This window comes from Staurois parvus, unplaced genomic scaffold (assembly GCF_062004578.1).
Source record: "Staurois parvus isolate SC_StPar_1 unplaced genomic scaffold, SC_StPar_1.0 ptg001583l, whole genome shotgun sequence".
NCBI lineage: Eukaryota > Metazoa > Chordata > Amphibia > Anura > Ranidae > Staurois > Staurois parvus.
In genome coordinates this window covers 224,019-246,566 of record NW_028319379.1, presented here as the reverse complement: position 1 = coordinate 246,566, position 22,548 = coordinate 224,019, and the positions used below count along the sequence as shown (strand labels likewise).

Here is a 22,548-nt window from a genome sequence, read left to right as displayed (position 1 = left end):
TGCCTGTCTGCCTTGCCGTTGCCATCTCCAGCCTGGACTCTGACCATTCTTCTGCCTGCCACCTTGTACCTGATCTGCCTGCCAGCTTCTGACCTGGCTTGTCTGACCCTGCTATCATCATGACCCTGGTACCCGTCAGTCCACTGTCTTCCTGCCCAGCACCTACAGCCCTGCCTGCATTTGGTACAGATGGACGACGCATCTGCGTCTGGTGTCCTCAGTCCACTAAGCACATGCTACTTACTGCCCGTGATCTGCCAGCCTGCTGTCCTACCATTCAGCACCCACAGGCCTGCCTGCATCCGGAACAGATGGACCACGCATTTGCTTCTGGTGTCCTCAGTCCACTAAGCAGATACTACTTACTGCCCGTGATCTTCCAGCCTGCTGTCCTACCATTCAGCACCCACAGGCCTGCCTGCCTGCATCCGGTACAGATGGACCACGCATCTGCTTCTGGCGTCCACAGCCTGCTGCCTTGCCACTGAGCACCACTCCACACCAGAGCACAGAGTGGCCGGAGTGCCTGGTAAGATTTCTGCTGGTGGATGCTGATGTTTGAGTGGCACGCTGGCAGAAGAACAGGAGAAGGAGACAGGCAGGGTTCAGGTGCAGGCAGCAGGACAAAGGCAAGGTCAGACAGTCCAGGTTGGCAACTAGCAGGCATAATCTCTGAACTCTCCTTTTGGCCTCACATGCAATCTCTGCTCAGATCTTGTTGCCTTACCTCCATACAGGGGCGGACTGACAACTCATGGGGCCCCCGGGCAATAGGGGATCATGGGGCCCCTGTGTCCTTGCCCAAACTCAAAAAAGCCTATGAAAAAGGTACCAGGGGCATCTCATGGGGCCCCCTACTGACCCTGGGACCTCAGGCAGCCCCCGAGTTTCTAAATGGTCAGTCCGCCCCTGCCTCCATATTATCTCCAAAATACTTCGTAAACCACCAACCATCACTTAAAGTTTTTTCAGTATTCGTTACCCTGCTCTTCAAATTCCTCCACTGACTTCTGATTGCCCAATGAATACATTTGAAGATATTAACAACAAACTCATCTCAAACTTTCACCCAAACTGTCCCCTTCACTCCTTCCAAGACCTTCTGTCCTCTAGCTCCCTTGTGTTCTCCTCCCATGCTCATCTCCAGAACCTCTCCATTCCTCTGAAGCTCCCTACCCCAATCGGTCCGACTAGCTCTTACTCTGCCCACTTTTACGTGATTCCTGGATACTCATCTCTTCAGCCTATCCACCTATAACAAATAAACTGGTTTTTTACTTTCTCCATCAGCAAATCCCCCACAGTTATTACCTTTTGGATAATTTGGCTCTACCTTTTAGATTGTACAGCCCTGGCCAAATGTTTCGACACAAATATTAATTTCACAATGTCTTTAGTGTTTTAGATCTTTTCGATTCCCATGGTATACTTAAAAACCTCATCAACCACTCCTTGATCGTATCTCTTTACCATGAGTTTCTGCATAACCGCTCCTGATTGTTCCACAGTTTAGGCAATACCTTAAAACTTGAGCCAGGGTTCAAAATTGCAACTATTAATAGGGACACACCCATTGCAATCTGGCTCTTTAGAAAACACCCATGTTATGATGGCTCCATCTACAATGCCAATAGGAAGATCCAAAAGTTGACTTTGGTGTGGCTGGGAACATTGGAAAATTTACAATTCCATTCTGGATTATCAAGGCTTCCAATATATTCCCACAATCTTTCCTCAGTACAACAATGGACAAGGTTATCAATATCGTGTTTCCAACCAAAGCGGATCCCCTTAGTGGCCTATAAAGTGTACCTTTACATTTCTTTTTACTGATATCTATACAGCCCTGGCCAAAAGTTTGCTGCTTCAATGTTTTTAGATCTTTTTGTCAGATGTTACTATGGTATACTGAAGTATAATTACAAACATTTCAAGCGTCAAAGGCTTTTATTGACAATTACATGAAGTCTATAAAAAGAGTCAATATTTGCAGCGTTGGCCCATCTTTTTCAAGACTTCTGTAATTCACTCTGGGATGCTGTCAATCAACGTCTGGGCCACATCCTGACTGGTGGCAACCTATTCTTGCATAATTGATGCTTTGAGTTTGTCGGATATTGTGGGGGATTTTCTGTTCACCTGCCTCTTGAGGATTGACCACAAGTCCTCAATGGGATTAAGGTCTGAGGAATTTCCTGGCCATGGACCCCAAATTTCGATGTTTTGTTCCCCCAAGCCACTGAGTTGTTTGTGCCTTATGACAAGGTGCTCCATCATGCTGGAAAAGGCATTGTTCACCACCAAACTGTTGGGAGAAGTTGGATGTTTTTGTACTATTCTTTATTCATGGCTGTGTTCTTAGGCAAAATTGTGAATGAGCCCACTGTGACGGGAGTGACTTTGGGTGGGGGGCCCATGGAACACAGCTCACTTTGGAGAGGTGGGGAGACCCCTGTCTCAGCTCCCCAAATCCCTATTATGTGTAAGTCACCCTGTGCCTGTTAGGGGTACAAGGTGGAATGTCCTGATATTGTGTAGACATGTATAGGTGGGGTGGGGGGTTGTTCATTGTTTACTGCCATGTGGTGCAGCCCATTATTCTATTGTGTGTCTTGCTTGGGAGCAAACAAATATGGGATGTGTGTGTTTGTGTATTGGCTTGGTGGGGGTGTCTGCTGATGTCTCTGGTTGCTAGATTTGGTTTGCCACGCCCTGTGTCCTTATGCAGGGAGGTGGGTTGTTCCCTTGAATGTATATATCTTGTATCTGTGTTAAAATACAGCAGTCCATTTCCTGTTTTAATACAAGTCTGGTTCTGTCTCATCATGTATGGTCAGCTGTGGTGTCCGTGGATCTGTGTTCAGACAGGGAAGCGGGAGTCCAACGGAAATACCCTAGTGCAGTCAGGGTTTGGTTCCGTTACACCCACTCCCTTGGCTGAGAAGCAACCCCACACATGAATGGTCTCAGGATGGTTTACTGTTGGCATGACACCGGACTGATGGTAGCGCTCTTCTTCGGACAAGGTTTTCTTCCGGATGCCCCAAACAATCAGAAAGGGGATTCATCAGAGAAAATGACTTTACCCCGGTCCTCAGCAGTCCAATCCCTGGACCTTTTGCAGAATATCCGTCTGTCCCTGACGTTTTTCCTGGAGAGAAGTGGCTTCTTTGCTGCCCTTCTGGACACCAGGCCATCCTCCAAAAGTCTTCTCCTCACTGTGCGTGCCGATGCATCACACCTGCCTGATGCCATTCCTGAGCAAGCTCTGCACTGGTGGTGCCCCGATCCCGCAGCTGAATCAACTGTAGGAGACCTGGCACTTTCTGGACTTTCTTGGCCTTCTTCACAACAATTAAACTTCCCTCCTTGAAGTTCCTGATGGTCTGACAAATGGTGGATTTAGGTGAAATCTTGGTAGCAGCAATATCCTTGCCTGTGAATCCCTGTTTGTGCAAAGCGATGATGACTGCGCCTGTTTCCTTGAAGGTAAATTAATATTTGTGTCATTCTCAAACCTTTTGGCCAGGGCTGTAGGTTCTCACAAACAGGGCCCCCTAAAACCTCTTGTATTGATTTATATTTGTCAGGGTCCGTCATGATCCGCGGCTCGGCGCAATGTGCCCGTTCACGCTAGTGTACGGGCTCTAGGTCCTGGCCGGCCGCGGCTGAGATGAAGTCCGCGCATGCGCACTCGGAGCCGCGAGTGCGCGCCTGGCACCAATGACCAAATATTTAAATCCGCCCTGCGCTGACAGGAATTGCCGAATGGTCTTTCCTGTATCCTGATCCTGTACCTGTGTTTTCTGATTACTGCTGCTGACCCGGATTGACTGACTTGCTGTATTCTCCTGCCCTGACCCTTGGCTTGCCTGACCTCTCTCCTGGATGCCCCCTTATGGATCTGATCTTCTGTTGCTGACCTGGTGTGTGACCCGACCATTCTTTGCCCGCTGCTTTGTACCGCACCGCTCCCACGGCTACCGACTCGGCTTGTCTGACCTCGCTCATCCATCCATCCACCTGGCCTGGGCATATCCACCTCTTCACATCAGACTCTATTCCTGCAGGAGCCCCTGGCGGACTCCTCTACCACGGGTAGGTGTACTCCGGAGCCGCAACCTTGTCTCGGTTTACTCCAAGTCCATCCCCACCATCAGGGGCCCTGGTGAACAAGGGACTTAGACTCTGCCCTCTGGGGGAACCTGTGCCGTGGGTCACTAGAGGGGCAGCTAGACGGTTCTTTATTGTAATTGTACTGTCTCGCTTTAATTTGTAACTTGCTGTGCAAACTGTTGGCGCGATATACTGTAAATCTTGTAGAACAATATAAATATTCAGGTTCTTATCGTGTGGAAATATTAATTATATAGGCACACCTATAGAAGTAGGCTTATGCCAAACTCTTATAAATGATAAAATTCATGAATTTGGTGGGACCATATCCAACTTGTAAAGTGCACAGACCCGGGTGCCACCCTCAAATTTCCCTCCAGGGATCTGCAGGCTGATTGTACCATTATGCTGATTGGGGGGGGGGGGTGCTAAATTAATAAAAAAGACCTTGTTGCATCAGCCACTAGATTCACACCGTGTAATTTCCAAAGTCTACTAACTGGTTTCTCTTGTAGATGCCATGCAGAGTAACCTCATTATTAGACACCCCTGTCCTCCCTGCAATGGTACAGCCTTCACAAATATATATATACGAGCCCACGTACTGTCTGATATACTTAGTCTGTTGAGCTCTGTGCAAAAATGAGTGGAGGAACACCTGGGGGATGGAGTGAACCGAGTGAACTCACTCCTGAGGAACAAGATATTCTTAAGCAGGTAAACAATCGAGTTACTAATCCTAAGGGGAACTGTAAAGTATTTTTTTTGGCTAGATGTTGTGATTTAGTCCTATATCTCCCCCAGGGCCGGTGCTACCACTAGGTGAACTAGGCAGCCGCCTAAGGGACACTGCTACCTAGGGCACAGCCATGGCTGCTGGTTCCCTACGCTCCTCCAGGGCCGGTGCTACCACTAGGTGAACTAGGCAGCCGCCTAAGGGACACTGCCAGCTAGGGCACAGCCATGGCTGCTGGTTCCCTACACTCCGCCATGGCCGGATCTGGGGGTGGAGAAAAGGTTACAGGTCAGGAGAACTGTACACAATGAAGGGGGGGGTAACAATAATTTGTGCTGAGATGAGTGGTTTGTGCTGGGATGGGAAATGGGGATGATGGTGGGGGGGAATTGTGCTAGGAGAAGGAATATATGTGCTAGTAGGAAGGAGGTGTGGGGGGAGGGTTTTTGCTAAAAGGGGGGTGGTTTGGGTAAGGGAGGAGGAGTTTATGCTGGGAAGGGTAATTTGGAGGGGTATTAGCTAGAAAAGGGATTTGGGGGAATGTGTCCTAGGTTGGGGATTGAAGGAAGAAAGAGAATTGGTGCTGGGAGGGGTATTGGGTGGGGGGGGGGGGTAGTTTGTGCTAGGACAGGAGATTAGAGGGATTTGTGTTAGGAGAGGGGATGGGAGGGGGATTTGTACTAAGAGAGGGGATTGGGTTGGGGTGGTGTTGTGCTAGGAGAGGGGATTGAGGGGGATTGTTGTGTTAAGAGGGGGGATTGGGGGGGGTGTTAGGCTAGGAGGGGGGATTGGGGTGGGTTGTGCTAGGGGAGATTTGAGGGGGAGATTTATGCTAGGAGAGTGAAATTGGGGGGGGATTTGTGTTATGAGGGGGGATTGTGCTAAGAGGTGGGTTTGAGAAGGGTTGAGCTAGGAGGGGGGATTTATGCTAGGAGGGGGGATTGGAAGGGGATTTATGCTAGGAGGGGGGATTTGGGTGGGGAGGAAGGATTTGTGTTGTGAAGGGTAATTTGGAGGGGGTTGTGCTAGGAGGAAGGATTTAGGGGGATTTGTGCTAGGAGGGGGGATTTGGGTGGGGAGGAAGGATTTGTGTTGTGAAGGGTAGTTTGGGGGGGGGGAGTATGTGCTAGGAGGAGGGATTTAGGGTGATTTGAGCTAGAAGGCAGGATTGGAAGGGGATTTATGCTAGAAGGGGGGATTTGGGTTTGGATGACGATTTGTGTTGTGAAGGGTAGTTTGGAGGGGGTTGTGCTAGGAGGAGGGATTTAGGGGGATTTGTGCTAGGAGGTGGGATTGGGTGGGGGGATTTATGCTAGGAGGGGGGATTTGGGTTTGGATGAAGGATTTATTTTGTGAAGGGTAATTTGGAGGGGGTTGTGCTAGGAGGCGGGATTGGGGGGGATTTTTCTAGAAGGGGGGATTTGGGGGACATAAATTTGAGGGGAAAAAAAAAAGAAAAAAGTGATATTATGCAGCAAAGTCATATATAAATCCCAGCATGTCAGGTAGTAGAGGTTCCACTCTAGAATTCCAATAGTATAGAGGAGAGCACATAGATCTGCCTGCCTAGTAATCTAAGTAATTCCCTCACCCTCCAGAGGATTCCCCCCCCCCTTCCTGACAAGGCCATTTTTTGCGTTACTTCAATTGAAAATTGTGCGGTCATGCAACACTGTACCGAAATTAAATTTAAGTCCTTTTTTCCCCCTACAAATTGAGCTTTCTTTCAGTGGTATTTGATCGACTGTGCGGTTTTTATTTTTTTGTGCTAGAAAAAAAATAAAACAAAGACCGACAATTTTGAGAAAAAAAACAATATTTTTGACTTTTTGCTATTAAACATGTCCAGTAAAAATATTGAAATAATCAAATTTCATCATAAATTTAAACCAAAATGCATTCTGTGACATTTCTTTGCTAAAAAAAAAAATCCCAACACATGTAAATTAATTGGTTTACGTGAACGTTATAGCGTTTACAAATGGCGGTATATATGCTGGGATTTTAAAAAAAATTTTTTTTTACTAGTAATGGTGGAGATCAGCGACTTATAGCGGGACTGCGGCGGGAATTCTGACACTGGGGAGGAACCGACTTAGTGTCACTAACATCCCCAGTGACACCAATGCAGTGATCAGTGCTAATAAAAAGAACTGACACTGTACTAATGGCACTGGGCAGGAAGGGGTTAATGTGAGGGGCAATCAAAGGGTTAACTGTGTTCTGTGAGTGTTTTACTGTGTGGGCGGTGTCTGTGTGCTTCACTGTAAGCACACTGCTTTGGATGGCTGTGCTGTGTAATGTGCCCGAGCTGACAGGGAGGAGAACTGTTTGTTTACAAACAGTTCTCCCCTTCCCCCCCGTCGGAGATGCTTGGCAATCACCGAGTGCCGGCGAGTAATCACAGGCCAGGACCTGGTGACTGACAGCCGTGTGGGTAGGGCGTACGCGTTCCTCATGCTCGCCCCCTACACAGAAATGCAAAATCATGTATATATATGTGATTTTGCGCACCCGTGCCGCCCTGTAGGAGTATTTCTGCTATAGGGCAGACGGGAAGCGATTAAAAAGGCAGCAGATATAATACATCCTGGAAGGGTAGGGACCGGGCATACAGGGGGGCCCAGACAGCAGAAGGATCGGTGTGGTGTGCGGGTGGGAAGCAATTGCAGAGCAATGTCCTGTACGGCTCTCTGCAGCAGATGAAAACCGGTTCCTCCCCCTCTTCCTTCCCCCAACTTTCAGGGAGAGGCACAGACCAGTGTCGTCAACCAATAGCACTGCTCATCTGGGTGGGAGGGAGTGACTGCTGATAACTTGCTCCGCCTCCCACCACCTCCTTAGTCAATCAGCATTTGTAACCCGCCCCTTACCCAGCCCACCACATTTGAGCAGAAGATGCTGGAGGCTAGATGGAGAGGATGAGTATGAAGAAGGTATGATCCCATTTAGATCAAACACACCACACAGGACAGCGCCACACACAGGACTCTACACAAGAAGCAGCTGATGATCGTCACTAAGAACATGTCACACACATGTCACACACATGTCTCACACGTCTTCCTGCTACAGAAGTCTCATGATCATCAGTGAGTTTTCTCCTTCTGTGTGCAGATTAGACAGTCTCTGACCGTCTCCTGTAGTATGTCTGCAGTCTCTGACCGTCTCCTGTAGTATGTCTGCAGTCTCTGACCAACTCCTGTATCATTTCCGCAGTCTCTGACTGTCTCCTGTAGTATGTCTGCAGTCTCTGACCAACTCCTGTATCATTTCCGCAGTCTCTGACCCTCTCCTGTAGTATGTCTGCAGTCTCTGACCGTCTCCTGTACTATATCCGCAGTCTCTGACCTTCTCCTTTATCATGTCCGCAGTCTCTGACCGTCTCCTGTAGTATGTCTGCAGTCTCTGACCATCTCCTGACGGCCAGTCTTTCACTCCTCAGTAGCTCATTGAGGGGTCAGGTTAGTCTTTCACTCCTCAGTAGCTCATTGAGGGGTCAGGTCAGTCTTTCACTCCTCAGTCTCTCACTCCTCAGTAGCTCATTGAGGGGTCAGGTTAGTCTTTCACTCCTCAGTCTCTCACTCCTCAGTAGCTCATTGAGGGGTCAGGCCAGTCTTTCACTCCTCAGTAGCTCATTGAGGGGTCTGGCCAGTTTTTCACTCCTCAGTAGCTCATTGAGGGGTCAGGCTAGTCTTTCACTCCTTAGTAGCTCATTGAGGGGTCAGGCCAGTCTTTCACTCCTCAGTAGTTTATTTAGGGGTCAGACTAGTCGCTCACTCCTTAGTAGCTGATTGAGGGGTCAGGCCAGTTTTTCACTCCTCAGTAGCTCATTGAGGGGTCAGGCTAGTATTTCACTCCTCAGTAGCTCATTGAGGGGTCAGGCTAGTATTTCACTCCCCAGTAGCCCATTGAGGGGCCAGGTCAGTCTCTCACTCCTCAGTAGCTCATTGAGGGGTCAGGTCAGTCTCTCACTCCTCAGTAGCTCATTGAGGGGTCAGACCAGTCTCTCACTACTCAGTAGCTCATTGAGGGGTCAGACCAGTCTCTCACTCCTCAGTAGCTCATTGAGGGGTCAGACCAGTCTCTCACTCCTCAGTAGCTCATTGAGGGGTCAGGCCAGTCTCTCACTCCTCAGTAGCGCATTGAGGGGTCAGTCCAGTCTTTCACTCCTTAGTAATTTATGGAGGGGTCAGGCCAGTTTTTCACTCCTCAGTAGCTCATTGAGGGGTCAGGCTAGTCTTTCACTCCTCAGTAGCTCATTGAGGGGTCTGGCCAGTCTTTCACTCGTCAGTAGCTCAATGAGGGGTCAGGCTAGTATTTCACTCCTCAGTAGCTCATTGAGGGGTCAGGCTAGTATTTCACTCCTCAGTAGCTCATTGAGGGGTCAGGCTAGTATTTCACTCCTCAGTAGCTCAATGAGGGGTCAGGCCAGTCTCTCACGCCTCAGTAGCTCATTGAGGGGTCAGGCCAGTCTTTCACTCCTCAGTAGCTCATTGAGGGGTCAGGCTAGTATTTCAGTCCTTCGCAGCTCATTGAGGGGTCAGTCCAATCTCTCACTCCTCAGTATCTCATTGAGGGGTCAGGCTATCTTGCCAATTCTCTCAATAATAGGAGCTGAACCCCAAGAATGACCTCAGTTTGGTCAGGAAGCTTGGTCTTGGCCAGGGGGTAACAGCTTTCAATTTCTTGGGATCTGTAGCCACTCCTTCAGCAGAAACAATGCACTCAAGTGACAAAACACTTGTCAAGGGACAACTTCAGTCCCTCCTCATGAAACCTCTTCAAGGGTTCTGCCAAAGACGATGGTGTTATCCAAGTAGACCAACAAGTACATCCCTCTTCTCTTCTGCAGCAGCAGCCTAGGTGGCCAGGAATAGGAGGGCTGTGAGCATGCACCCCCCCCCCTCATTCCTCTATCAAACCAGGCCACATGCCTTTCAACATTAGGGGGTACCTGGCAAGGGGACTTCCCCACCCCTTGTAAAGTCACCTTGTCGTGTTATTGAAGGGACCAACACCTCTTTCTGACCTCTGATGCTCAAAAAAAGAGGGGGGGGGTAATATGGGGGGACTTATGGAGGAATCTGGAGGCCCCCTCCAAGGGGAATAATTATACTTACTGTACTCACTTAATTAATATAATTACTGTCCTCAGAAATTGTTTCACATTAATCACAGCATCCAGCAATGTAATGCACCCCCCGTCGCTAAATCACAGACCACCTCACAGACAGCTGGGGTATTGTAAGTTGACCACAGGGAGCCCCCCCAAAAAATACCTATGCTCCATATATTATATATATGGAAGACTGCAAGCAAACACCCTGGGAAACCTCTTACATGCCTGAGACCCACTCTGTGTACCTTTATATGATACACCCCTCTTCTCATCATATTACTACCCTCTGTTCCCAAATCTCATTTCTCTACCCCTCTGCTCCACCCCACAACCTGTACATCTCCCCCTCACTGCTATCATCTCCCTACTACTGCTCTCTTCACCTCCCCACAATGTCTCTTCCACTCCTCCTTCTCATTTTCCTCTCCTCCGTTCCCAAAATCCATTCACTATATCCCTCTGCCCCTCCCAAACATTTGTATATCGTGTCCTCACTGCTTCCCTCACCCCTCTATGGCACCCACCATCTCCTCCTATTACTCCTCTCTCCCACTGACCCCAACACCTCCACTAGGAGTTTCTCACACTCCTGCACATCCCGCTCCCATGCCACCTTTCTCACCCTTCTCCTCCTCCTAGCCGCAGGGGACATCTCCCCGAATCCTGGCCCTCCACCTCCCTCACCCGCTCAACACCCTCCCACCTCCACGTCCTACTGCAACCCCCGAAACTTAGTATCTGTCCCCCTGCTCCCTAAAATCTCCCCCCCGTTTTCATGTGCACTCCTGAACGCCCGTTCGGTGTGCAACAAGCTTACCGCCATCCACGACCTCTTTGTTTCCCGCTCCCTCAACCTCCTAGCGATCATGGAAACCTGGATCCAGCCCACTGATTCTACCTCCCCTGCTGCACTCTCCTACGGAGGTCTCACCTGGACCCACTCACCCAGGCCTAACGGTCGTAAAGGTGGTGGGGTTGGTCTGCTCCTGTCACCGCAGAGCACCTTCCGAGTCCTCCCAAACCCCCCCTCCCTATCCTTCTCCTCCTTCGAGGCCCACTGCGTCCGACTATTCTCCCCAACCCCCCTGAAGATTGCTGTGATATACCGGCCTCCTGGATCCATACCTCACTTCCTGGATGACTTCTCCTCCTGGCTACCCTTCTTCCTCTCCTCTGAGCTACCCACCATAATTCTTGGGGATTTCAACATCCCTGTCAACCTCGACAACCCGGACACAGCCCGTCTCCTCCACCTAACCTCCTCCTTTGCACTTGCACAGTGCATACAATCCACCACCCACTGTGACGGAAATATCCTGGACCTTGTCTTCTCCAACCGCTGCGCTCCCCACAACCTCACTAACACCCCCTTCCCTCTCTCTGACCACAACCTGATCACCTTCTCTATCTCCTCGTCCTCCAACGCCTACCCCTCCAAATGTCACACTACTACCAGCCGTAACCTCCGCAACCTTAACCCTGCCTCCCTCCACTCCGCAGTTGATCAACTCCACGACCGCATCCTCCACCCGTCCTGCCCCGACTTGGCTTTGACCGCCTACAACAATGCGCTCTCAACAGCCCTTGACTCACTAGCGCCTTTAACCACACGCAACATCAGACCCCGACCGCTCCAGCCCTGGCAGACTGATCACACCAAAACCCTCAAACGACAAAGTCGTGCCCTAGAGCGACTATGGCGCAAAACCAAATCCAAACAAGCCTTCACCCGCTACAAATCTGCCTTCCGCACCTACACCTCCTCCATCCATGCTGCCAAACAGGCCTACTTCTTGACCCTCATCAAGGCCCTCTCCTCCAATCCTCGCCGACTCTTCTCTGCCTTCAACTCTCTACTCTCTCCACCCCCACCTCCACCCAGCACCTCACTCACTGCCCTTGAGATTGCCAATCACTTCAAAAACAAAATTGACACAATTCGCAAGGACATTGCCGCAACTCACACGCCCTCTCAACCTGTCCCCTCTCACACAGCTACCCCCTTATCCCCCCTCCCCCTCGACATAACCCGCAGGGACCTCGTCGCTGCTCAAACTTTCTCCAACCCCCTTCACCCTCACTCAACTACCCCCTCATCACCCCTCTCCCACGGCCCCACCACTGCTCTGACCTCCTCTTCCACCCCACCCTACATCCCTCATACTGAAGCTCCTCCAACACTCCGCACCTTTGACCTTACTACCATCGAGGAAGTCTCCAAGATCCTCTCTGATGCCCGCCTCACCACCTGCCCCCTCGACCCTATCCCCTCACAACTCCTACGACCTTCCTCCTCCTCCATCCTACGCTCCCTCACCCACATCTTCAATCTCTCCCTCTCCTCAGGCACTTTCCCCTCCCCTCTGAAACATGCACACATCACCCCCATACTTAAAAAGCCCTCCCTGGACCCCAATGACCCGAATAACCTCAGACCCATCTCCCTGCTCCCATTTACATCTAAACTCCTCGAGCGCCTAGTCTACACCCGCCTATGCTCTCACCTCAACGACAACAACCTCCTCAATCCCCTACAGTCCGGCTTCCGTCCCCTACATTCCACCGAAACTGCCTTACTCAAACTCTCCAATGACCTGCTAACCGCCAAAGCTAATGGCCACTATTCAGTGCTCCTACTCCTTGACCTCTCTGCGGCCTTTGACACAGTCGACCACCCCCTCCTCCTCAAAAAACTACACTCCCTCGGCCTCAGAGATTCTGCTCTCTCCTGGCTCTCATCCTACCTGTCACAACGCTCCTTCAGCGTTACCTATAATGCTACCACCTCCCCCTCACTCCCCCTCTCTGTTGGGGTCCCTCAAGGCTCTGTCCTCGGGCCCCTTCTCTTCTCCATCTATACCTCCTCCCTTGGCCAACTCATACACTCTCACGGCTTCAACTACCACCTCTATGCCGACGACACACAAATCTATCTCTCAACCCCCCACCTCACCCCCTCGGTCTCCGCCCGAATCACACACCTACTGAGCGACATATCAGACTGGATGTCACTCCACTTCCTTAAATTGAACCTCTCCAAAACCGAGTTTCTTGTCTTCCCCCCAGCCCGGACACCACCCCACATTGATTTCTCCGTCACATCCAACAACGCTACCATCAAACCCGCCCCGCAGGCCAGAGTACTGGGTGTCATTCTGGACTCCAACCTATCCTTCCAGCCCCAAGTCCAATCTTTAACAAACTCGTGCAGACTCCACCTCCGCAACATGCAGACTCCACCTCCGCAACATGCAGACTCCACCTCCGCAACATGCAGACTCCACCTCCGCAACATCGCCAAAATCCGCACGTTCCTTACCCCAGAAACCACTAAACAGCTCATCCACTCCCTCATCATATCACGACTCGACTACTGCAACTCCCTCCTCACTGGCCTGCCTCGCCGCTGGCTATCCCCTCTTCAGTCCATCCTGAACACGGCTGCCAGACTCATTCACCTTTCCAACCGCTCTGTCTCCGCCACCCCCCTCTGCCAATCCCTCCACTGGCCTCCACTCAGTGTCCTCCACCCCCCGTCTGCCAATCCCTCCACTGGCTTCCGATTGCGCAACGGATCAAATTCAAAATCCTAACGCTGACGTACAAAGCTGTCCACCATACTGCCCCGTACTACATCTCTGACCTAATATCCAAGTACCACCCAACACGCACACTCCGCTCCTCACAAGACCTCCTTCTCTCTAGTTCCCTGGTCTCCTCTTCCCATGCCCGCCTCCAGGACTTCTCCAGGGTGTCACCCATCCTCTGGAACTCCCTGCCCCAACCCATCAGATTATCACCTACTCTCCTCTCCTTTAGGCGCACCCTGAAAACCCATCTCTTCAGGGAAGCCTACCCCACCCCCTGCTAACTTGCCGACCTCCTCCACTCTTCCTACCACTCCATCCCCCACAGCTATCTCCTCCTGTGCCACCATCCCCTCCCTCCTAGATTGTAAGCTCGAAAGAGCAGGGCCCTTGATCCCCTCATGTTTTGCATTGTATTGGTATTGTTCTGTCACATGTTCTGTCTCCCTTTGTAATGTACAGCGCTGAGCGAACTATTGGCGCTTTATAAATACTGTATAATAATAATATATATATAAAATTTTTTTTTTTTGACTGCCTGCAGTCCATTTTGGATTTTGTACCCTCAATGTTCTCCAACTCTTCAGATTCTACTGAATACATGGCTTCTGTCCTGAAGTTGCTGTCAGCTGCACTGTGCAGGACCTGCAGTAACTCTCTGGTTAGTCGGCTCCTCTGCTTCAATGACTGTATTACATCTGGTACTTTGAATATGGTTCTAAATTTGGGCCATTCCAAACTTGATGCAGTTTGTTTTTTGCTTTCAGGTGAAAGATCAGTTTATGAAACAGTCCGGGAAAAACCCTTCTAAATTTAAGGGACTCCGTGTCTGTAGACAGGTTGTTGGCGGAACGAACTACTGGTTTGAGGTAATGTTGGTTTTATGCAACGATATTGTCAGTCTAGGGCAGAATTGTGTTCTTACCAGGAGAGGCACATTATGTGCGACATCTACACAGTGGAGGTATGTCAGGCAGGACAACCATGGAGAAGGTCAGTTGTAGGAGGGCAGCTCTTCACACCCCATCAGGCACTGGTGCCTCCTACTCCTCCCTCCATTGCATGCCACGTCCACCCTCTCTTCTCCCCTTTTCAAATGCCCCCCCCCCCACTCTGCTCCTCACCCCACATTCCACGCTGTGGCTCCCTGCTTCTTCCCTCCTTAGATGCTGTTTTCCTGTGTCGCCCCTACTTGTAATGCTGCTGGCCCCCACACCCCCCATTCCAAGCTGTGGTCATTTGCTTCATAATCTCCTTATCCAAAGCTGCTGTCCTCTCCTCTGCTCCTCACCCCACCGGGCAAAGCTGTAGTCCCCAACTCCTCACTACCCCATCCAACGCTATGGTTCCCCTGTTCCTAACTCCCCAATCCATTGTTGCTGTCCCCTGCTACCCATTCCTCCATCCAATGCCACTGCAGTCTGCTCCTTACCCCCCCCTCCAAACTGCAATCAGCTGCTCTTCATGCTTCTATCCATTTCATTCTGCAAACCTCAGATCTTCACTCTACCATTCATCACTGTGTTCCCCCCACTCCTCAGTTACCCATACAGTAGTGGCCCCCCACACCTCGCCCTCCCATCCAAAACCTGGGTTCCTTAAACCTCTGTCTAACAAGGTCAGCTGTCCCCTACCTCCCTACCCTTCATGTCCCCTACCTCTCCTCACCCCTTCATCCAACACTGCGGTCCCCGCCCCTCACCCAACACTGTGTCCCCTGCTCCTCACCCCCTCATCCAACACTGCGGTCCCCGCTCCTCATCCCCTCATCCAACACTATGGTCCCTGCTCCTCATCCCTTCTTCCAACACTGTGTCCCCTGCTCCTCACCCCCTCATCCAACACTGCGGTCCCCGCTCCTCATCCCTTCTTCCAACACTGTGGTCCCCGCTTCTCATCCCTTCATCCAAAACTACGGTCCCCGCTCCTGACTCCTTCATCTAAAACTGGGGCCCCTGCTTCTCACCCCTTCATCCAACACTGCGGTCCCCGCCCCTCACCCAACACTGTGTCCCCCGCTCCTCACCCCCTCATCCAACACTGTGGTCCCCGCTCCTCATCCCTTCTTCCAACACTGTGGTCCCCGCTTCTCATCGCTTCATCCAAAACTACGGTCCCCGCTCCTCACTCCCTCATCTAAAACTGTGGCCCCTGCTCCTCACCCCTTCATCCAACACCGTGGTCCCCGTTCCTCACCCCCTCATCTTACACTGTGGTCCCCGCTCCTTACCCCCTCATCCAACACTGTTGTACCCTCTCCTCATCCACTCGTGCAACACTTTGGTCCCAGCTCCTCATCCCCTCATCCAACACTGTGGTCCCCTCTCCTCACCCCTTCATCCAACACTGTGGTCCCCGCTCCTCACCCCCTCATCTAACACTGTCGTACCCTCTCCTCACCCCCTCATCCAACACTTTGGTCCCAGCTCCTCACCCCCTCATCAAAAGCTTTGGTTCTCCACTCTTCACTACTCTATCCAGCATTGTTGTCCCTCACCCATCACTCCCCACCCCCCACTGCTGTTTTCACTACTCCTTCATAGCACCTCCTTACCACCACCACCACCACCACCACCACAGGTCGTGGCATCTACCCCCACCTTCTCATTCTGCTATCAAATTTCACTCTCCTAAGTTACATTACCTCCCACCAAAGTAACACCCCCTAGGTGCTTCCTGACATCCATCCCTTCTTTCCCAAGCATAGTGCCTTTCTGCCCCCCCCCACCCCACCCCCGAAATAACACCTATTCTCCCTGGTCACAAGGCCTCCCTCCCAGTCCACTGCCCCTCACCCCCTGTCCAACACTGCCATCCTCCACAGCAGGGGCAGACTGACAACTCATGGGGCCCCCGGACAATAGGGGATCATGGGGCCCCTGTGTCCTTGCCCACACTCAAACCACTCCCAAAAAAGCCTATGAAAGGTACCAGGAGCATCTCATGGGGCCCCCTACTGACCCCGGGCCCTCGGGCAGTGCCCAAGTGTCCAAATGGTCAGTCCGCCCCTGCTCCACAGGACACATAGCGCTGATGTATTCCATAGTGCTGTACAGAGAACACTGAGCCAGTCATATCAGTCTCAGTACCAGAGGAGCTTGCACTCTAATGTCCCCTCCCCCCACAGTCACATCAGTCTCTGCACCAGAGGAGCTTACACTCTAATGTCCCCTCCCCCACAGTCACATCAGTCTCTCTACCAGAGAAGCTTACACTCTAATGTCCCCCCACAGTCACATCAGTCTCTGTACCAGAGGAGCTTACACTCTAATGTCCCCTCCCCCACAGTCACATCAGTCTCTGTACCAGAGGAGCTTACACTCTAATGTCCTCTCCCCCGCAGTCCCATCAGTCTCTTTACCAGAGGAGCTTACACTCTAATATCCCCTCCCCCACAGTCACATCAGTCTCTGTACCAGAGGAGCTTACACTCTAATGTCCCCTCCCCCTCAGTCACATCAGTCTCTGCACCAGAGGAGCTTACACTCTAATGTCCCCTCCCCCACAGTCACATCAGTCTCTGCACCAGAGGAGCTTACACCCTAATGTCCCCTCCACAGTCACATCAGTCTCTGTACCAGAGGAGCTTACACTCTAATGTCCCCTCCCCCCACAGTCACATCAGTCTCTGTACCAGAGGAGCTTACACTCTAATGTCCCCTCCCCCACAGTCACATCAGTCTCTGTACCAGAGGAGCTTACACGCTAATATCCCCTCCCCCACAGTCACATCAGTCTCTGCACCAGAGAAGCTTACACTCTAATGTCCCCTCCCCCACAGTCCCATCAGTGTCTGTACCAGAGGAGCTTACACTCTAATGTCCCCTCCCCCACAGTCACTCACTGTCATACATTTATATAGCTCCGTCATACTCCACAGCGCTGCGCATGCAACATTGCATCAGTTACATCAGTTCAGCACCATAGAATGGTACACACTACTGTCTTTGTGTCAGTCCTTGCCCCCCAGGAGCTTGCAATCTAATGTAGGCACCAGAGTATCTCACATCTGTTATTCCTCATATACCTCCCATCAGTATGATTGCTATAATATCAGCGAAAATACAAAATTAATGGCGTCATTTGTTTCTTGTGAACTTTTTTCTGATTTTTTTTTCAGGTTGATATTGGAGAAGACTCTTATTGCCAACTTCAAGTGTTCAATCCTCTGCCTTATGAAAACAAGGAGCCGCAGTTGACGTCTTACAAGCTGAATAAGAAAAAAGGCGATAAACTTGGGGATTGCTAAAATGGGTTGGAGACGTCACCGTGCATGACGGGCGACCCTTCTGTATCCAACTGTGTCCTGCAATCCTCATCTCTCCTCTCTGCACTTCTCTCCAATCCCTCCTCTCACCATATCTTGTATTTCCAATATTGATCCCTGAATAAAATCTTTTGTTATCTGCACGTTGAGCTGGATTTACCATCAGACGCAGCCAAGTAGGTTTCAGCCTATAGGCAGGGGCGTATCTGCCGCGAGGCAAACAAGGCATCTGCCTTGGGTGGCACTTTTCAGGGGGGCGGCACCACCTCCAGGCAGAAGGGACCAGTGCTGTCACTGCAAAGGGCTGTGCTTGGCCGGGGGGGGGGGCGTGCTCGGGCGGGTTTGTGTGTGCTCGGGGGCGAGCATGGGTGAGGAGACAGAGAACCTGCCAGCCAAGGAGCCGGCTGGAGAGGGGGCCGGGCGGCACATAGAGGACCGCGCATTTCTCTCTATGTACCGCCAGTCACCTCCCCTATCCATCTCCTGCATGCTCCCCCACGGCTGCCCCCCTCCCCCCTCTCTTCCCCTCTATTATCTCTCTCTCCTCCTCTCTCTCTCTTCTCTGTCCTTTCTCTCTCCCTCCCTCCTCTCTCATCATTCTCTCTCCCTCCTTCCTTCCTTCCCCCCCTCTCTCTCCCCCTATCTCTTTTCCTCTCTCCTCCCTCTCTCCTCTCCCCTCTCTCTCCCCTCTCTCCTCCACCCCCCCCTCTCTCTATTATCTCTCTCCTCCCCCTCCCTCTCCTCTCTCTCTTCCATCTCTCCTCTCTCTCTCCCTCCCTCCTCTCTCCCCCTCCATCTCTCTCCCTATCTCTTCTCCTCTCTATCTCCCCACTCTCTTCTCTCTCCCCCCTCTCTCTCCCCTCTCTCTCTCTTATTAGTATCAGTGGGAGGAATAGTGCCCCATCATTGGTGTCAGTGGGAGGAATAGTGTCCCATCATTGGTGTCAGTGGGAGGAATAGTGCCCCATCATTGGTGTCAGTGGGAGGAATAGTGTCCCATCATTGGTGTCAGTGGGAGGAATAGTGCCCCATCATTGGTGTCAGTGGGAGGAATAGTGCCCCATCATTGGTGTCAGTGGGAGGAATAGTGTCCCATCATTGGTGTCAGTGGGAGGAATAGTGTCCCATCATTGGTGTCAGTGGGAGGAATAGTGGTCCATCATTGGTGTCAGTGGGAGGAATAGTGCCCCATCATTGGTGTCAGTGGGAGGAATAGTGTCCCATCATTGGTGTCAGTGGGAGGAATAGTGTCCCATCATTGGTATCAGTGGGAGGAATAGTGTCCCATCATTGGTGTCAGTGGGAGGAATAGTGCCCCATCATTGGTGTCAATGGGAGGAGTAGTGCCCCATCATTGGTATCAGTGGGAGGAATAGTGCCCCATCATTGGTGTCAATGGGAGGAGTAGTGCCCCATCATTGGTGTCAATGGGAGGAGTAGTGCCCCATCATTGGTATCAGTGGGAGGAATAGTGCCCCATCATTGGTGTCAGTGGGAGGAATAGTGCCCCATCATTGGTGTCAGTGGGAGGAATAGTGCCCCATCATTGGTATCAGTGGGAGGAATAGTGCCCCATCATTGGTATCAGTGGGAGGAATAGTGCCCCATCATTGGGGTCAGTGGGAGGAATAGTGCCCCATCATTGGGGTCAGTGGGAGGAATAGTGTTCCATCATTGGTGTCAGTGGGAGGAATAGTGCCCCATCATTGGTATCAGTGGGAGGAATAGTGCCCCACCATTGGTGTCAGTGGGAGGAATAGTGCCCCATCATTGGTGTCAGTGGGAGGAATAGTGTCCCATCATTGTTATTAATGGGAGGAATAGTGCCCCATCATTGTTATTAATGGGAGGAATAGTGTCCCATCATTGGTGTCAGTGGGAGGAATAGTGCCCCATCATTGTTATTAATGGGAGGAATAGTGTCCCATCATTGGTGTCAGTGGGAGGAATAGTGCCCCATCATTGGTGTCAGTGGGAGGAATAGTGCCCCATCATTGGTGTCAGTGGGAGGAATAGTGCCCCATCATTGGTGTCAGTGGGAGGAATAGTGCCCCATCATTGGTGTCAGTGGGAGGAATAGTGTCCCATCATTGGTGTCAGTGGGAGGAATAGTGTCCCATCATTGGTATCAGTGGGAGGAATAGTGTCTCATCATTGGTGTCAGTGGGAGGAATAGTGCCCCATCATTGGTGTCAATGGGAGGAGTAGTGCCCCATCATTGGTATCAGTGGGAGGAATAGTGTCCCATCATTGGTGTCAGTGGGAGGAATGGTGCCCCATCATTGGTATCAGTGGGAGGAATAGTGCCCCATCATTGGGGTCAGTGGGAGGAATAGTGCTCCATCATTGGGGTCAGTGGGAGGAATAGTGTCCCATCATTGGGGTCAGTGGGAGGAATAGTGCCCCATCATTGGTGTCAGTGGGAGGAATAGTGTCCCATCATTGGTGTCAGTGGGAGGAATAGTGCCCCATCATTGGGGTCAGTGGGAGGAATAGTTCCCCATCATTGGTGTCAGTGGGAGGAATAGTGCCCCATCATTGGTATCAGTGGGAGGAATAGTGTCCCATCATTGGTGTCAGTGGGAGGAATAGTGCCCCATCATTGTTATTAATGGGGGGAATAGTGTCCCATCATTGGTGTCAGTGGGAGGAATAGTGCCCCATCATTGGTGTCAGTGGGAGGAATAGTGCCCCATCATTGGTGTCAGTGGGAGGAATAGTGCCCCATCATTGGTGTCAGTGGGAGGAATAGTGTCCCATTATTGGTATCAGTGGGAGGAATAGTGCCCCACCATTAGTATCAGTGGGGGGAATAGTGCCCCATCATTGATGTCAGTGTAGGAGGAATAGTGCCCCATCATTGGTATCAGTGGGAGGAATAGTGCCCCATCATTGGTATCAGTGGGAGGAATAGTGCCCCATCATTGGTATCAGTGGGAGGAATAGTGCCCCATCATTGGTGTCAGTGGGGGGAATAGTGCCCCATCATTGGTGTCAGTGGGGGGAATAGTGCCCCATCATTGGTATCAGTGGGAGGAATAGTGTCCCATTATTGGTATCAGTGGGAGGAATAGTGTCCCATCATTGGTGTCAGTGGGAGGAATAGTGCCCCATCATTGATGTCAGTGGGAGGAATAGTGCCCCATCATTGGTATCAGTGGGAGGAATAGTGCCCCATCATTGGGGTCAGTGGGAGGAATAGTGCCCCATCATTGGTGTCAGTGGGAGGAATAGTGCTCCATCATTGGGGTCAGTGGGAGGAATAGTGTCCCATCATTGGGGTCAGTGGGAGGAATAGTGCCCCATCATTGGTGTCAGTGGGAGGAATAGTGTCCCATCATTGGTGTCAGTGGGAGGAATAGTGCCCCATCATTGGGGTCAGTGGGAGGAATAGTTCCCCATCATTGGTGTCAGTGGGAGGAATAGTGCCCCATCATTGTTATTAATGGGAGGAATAGTGTCCCATCATTGGTGTCAGTGGGAGGAATAGTGCCCCATCATTGTTATTAATGGGAGGAATAGTGTCCCATCATTGGTGTCAGTGGGAGGAATAGTGCCCCATCATTGGTGTCAGTGGGAGGAATAGCGCCCCATCATTGGTGTCAGTGGGAGGAATAGCGTCCCATCATTGGTGTCAGTGGGAGGAATAGCGCCCCATCATTGGTGTCAGTGGGAGGAATAGCGCCCCATCATTGGTGTCAGTGGGAGGAATAGTGCCCCATCATTGGTGTCAGTGGGAGGAATAGTGCCCCATCATTGGTGTCAGTGGGAGGAATAGTGCCCCATCATTGGTGTCAGTGGGCGGAATAGTGCCCCATCATTGGTGTCAGTGGGAGGAATAGTGTCCCATCATTGGTATCAGTGGGAGGAATAGTGTCTCATCATTGGTGTCAGTGGGAGGAATAGTGCCCCATCATTGGTATTAGTGGGAGGAATAGTGCCCCATCATTGGTGTCAATGGGAGGAGTAGTGCCCCATCATTGGTATCAGTGGGAGGAATAGTGTCCCATCATTGGTGTCAGTGGGAGGAATGGTGCCCCATCATTGGTATCAGTGGGAGGAATAGTGCCCCATCATTGGTATCAGTGGGAGGAATAGTGTCCCATCATTGGGGTCAGTGGGAGGAATAGTGCCCCATCATTGGTGTCAGTGGGAGGAATAGTGTCCCATCATTGGTGTCAGTGGGAGGAATAGTGCCCCATCATTGGGGTCAGTGGGAGGAATAGTGCCCCATCATTGGGGTCAGTGGGAGGAATAGTGCCCCATCATTGGTATCAGTGGGAGGAATAGTGTCCCATCATTGGTGTCAGTGGGAGGAATAGTGCCCCATCATTGTTATTAATGGGGGGAATAGTGTCCCATCATTGGTGTCAGTGGGAGGAATAGTGCCCCATCATTGGTGTCAGTGGGAGGAATAGTGCCCCATCATTGGTATCAGTGGGAGGAATAGTGTCCCATCATTGGTATCAGTGGGAGGAATAGTGTCCCATTATTGGTATCAGTGGGAGGAATAGTGCCCCATCATTGGTATCAGTGGGAGGAATAGTGCCCCATCATTGGTGTCAGTGGGAGGAATAGTGTCCCATTATTGGTATCAGTGGGAGGAATAGTGCCCCACCATTGGTATCAGTGGGGGGAATAGTGCCCCATCATTGATGTCAGTGTAGGAGGAATAGTGCCCCATCATTGGTATCAGTGGGAGGAATAGTGCCCCACCATT

The 22,548-nt window shown here is 51.2% G+C and overlaps 1 protein-coding gene across 1 annotated transcript; it reads left to right on the top strand.

The window, feature by feature from the left end:
- Positions 1 to 4,739: 4,739 nt before the first annotated feature.
- On the top strand, positions 4,740 to 17,971 carry LOC149435216 (cystatin-A1-like). Its single transcript, XM_089662892.1, has 3 exons — positions 4,740 to 4,833; positions 14,329 to 14,430; positions 17,682 to 17,971. The coding sequence occupies exons 1-3, from the start codon at positions 4,759 to 4,761 to the stop codon at positions 17,808 to 17,810; spliced, it is 306 nt and encodes a 101-aa protein (XP_089519018.1). The 5' UTR covers positions 4,740 to 4,758; the 3' UTR covers positions 17,811 to 17,971.
- The last annotated feature ends 4,577 nt before the right edge of the window (positions 17,972 to 22,548 follow it).

Bases quoted from the DNA above. Each gene is read 5' to 3' on its own strand.
- LOC149435216 (XM_089662892.1), top strand. From the start codon at position 4,759: ATGAGTGGAGGAACACCTGGGGGATGGAGTGAACCGAGTGAACTCACT. The intron at 4,834-14,328 runs GTAAACAATCGA...TTTTGCTTTCAG, and splicing joins AACAAGATATTCTTAAGCAG to GTGAAAGATCAGTTTATGAA. The intron at 14,431-17,681 runs GTAATGTTGGTT...TTTTTTTTTCAG, and splicing joins GAACGAACTACTGGTTTGAG to GTTGATATTGGAGAAGACTC.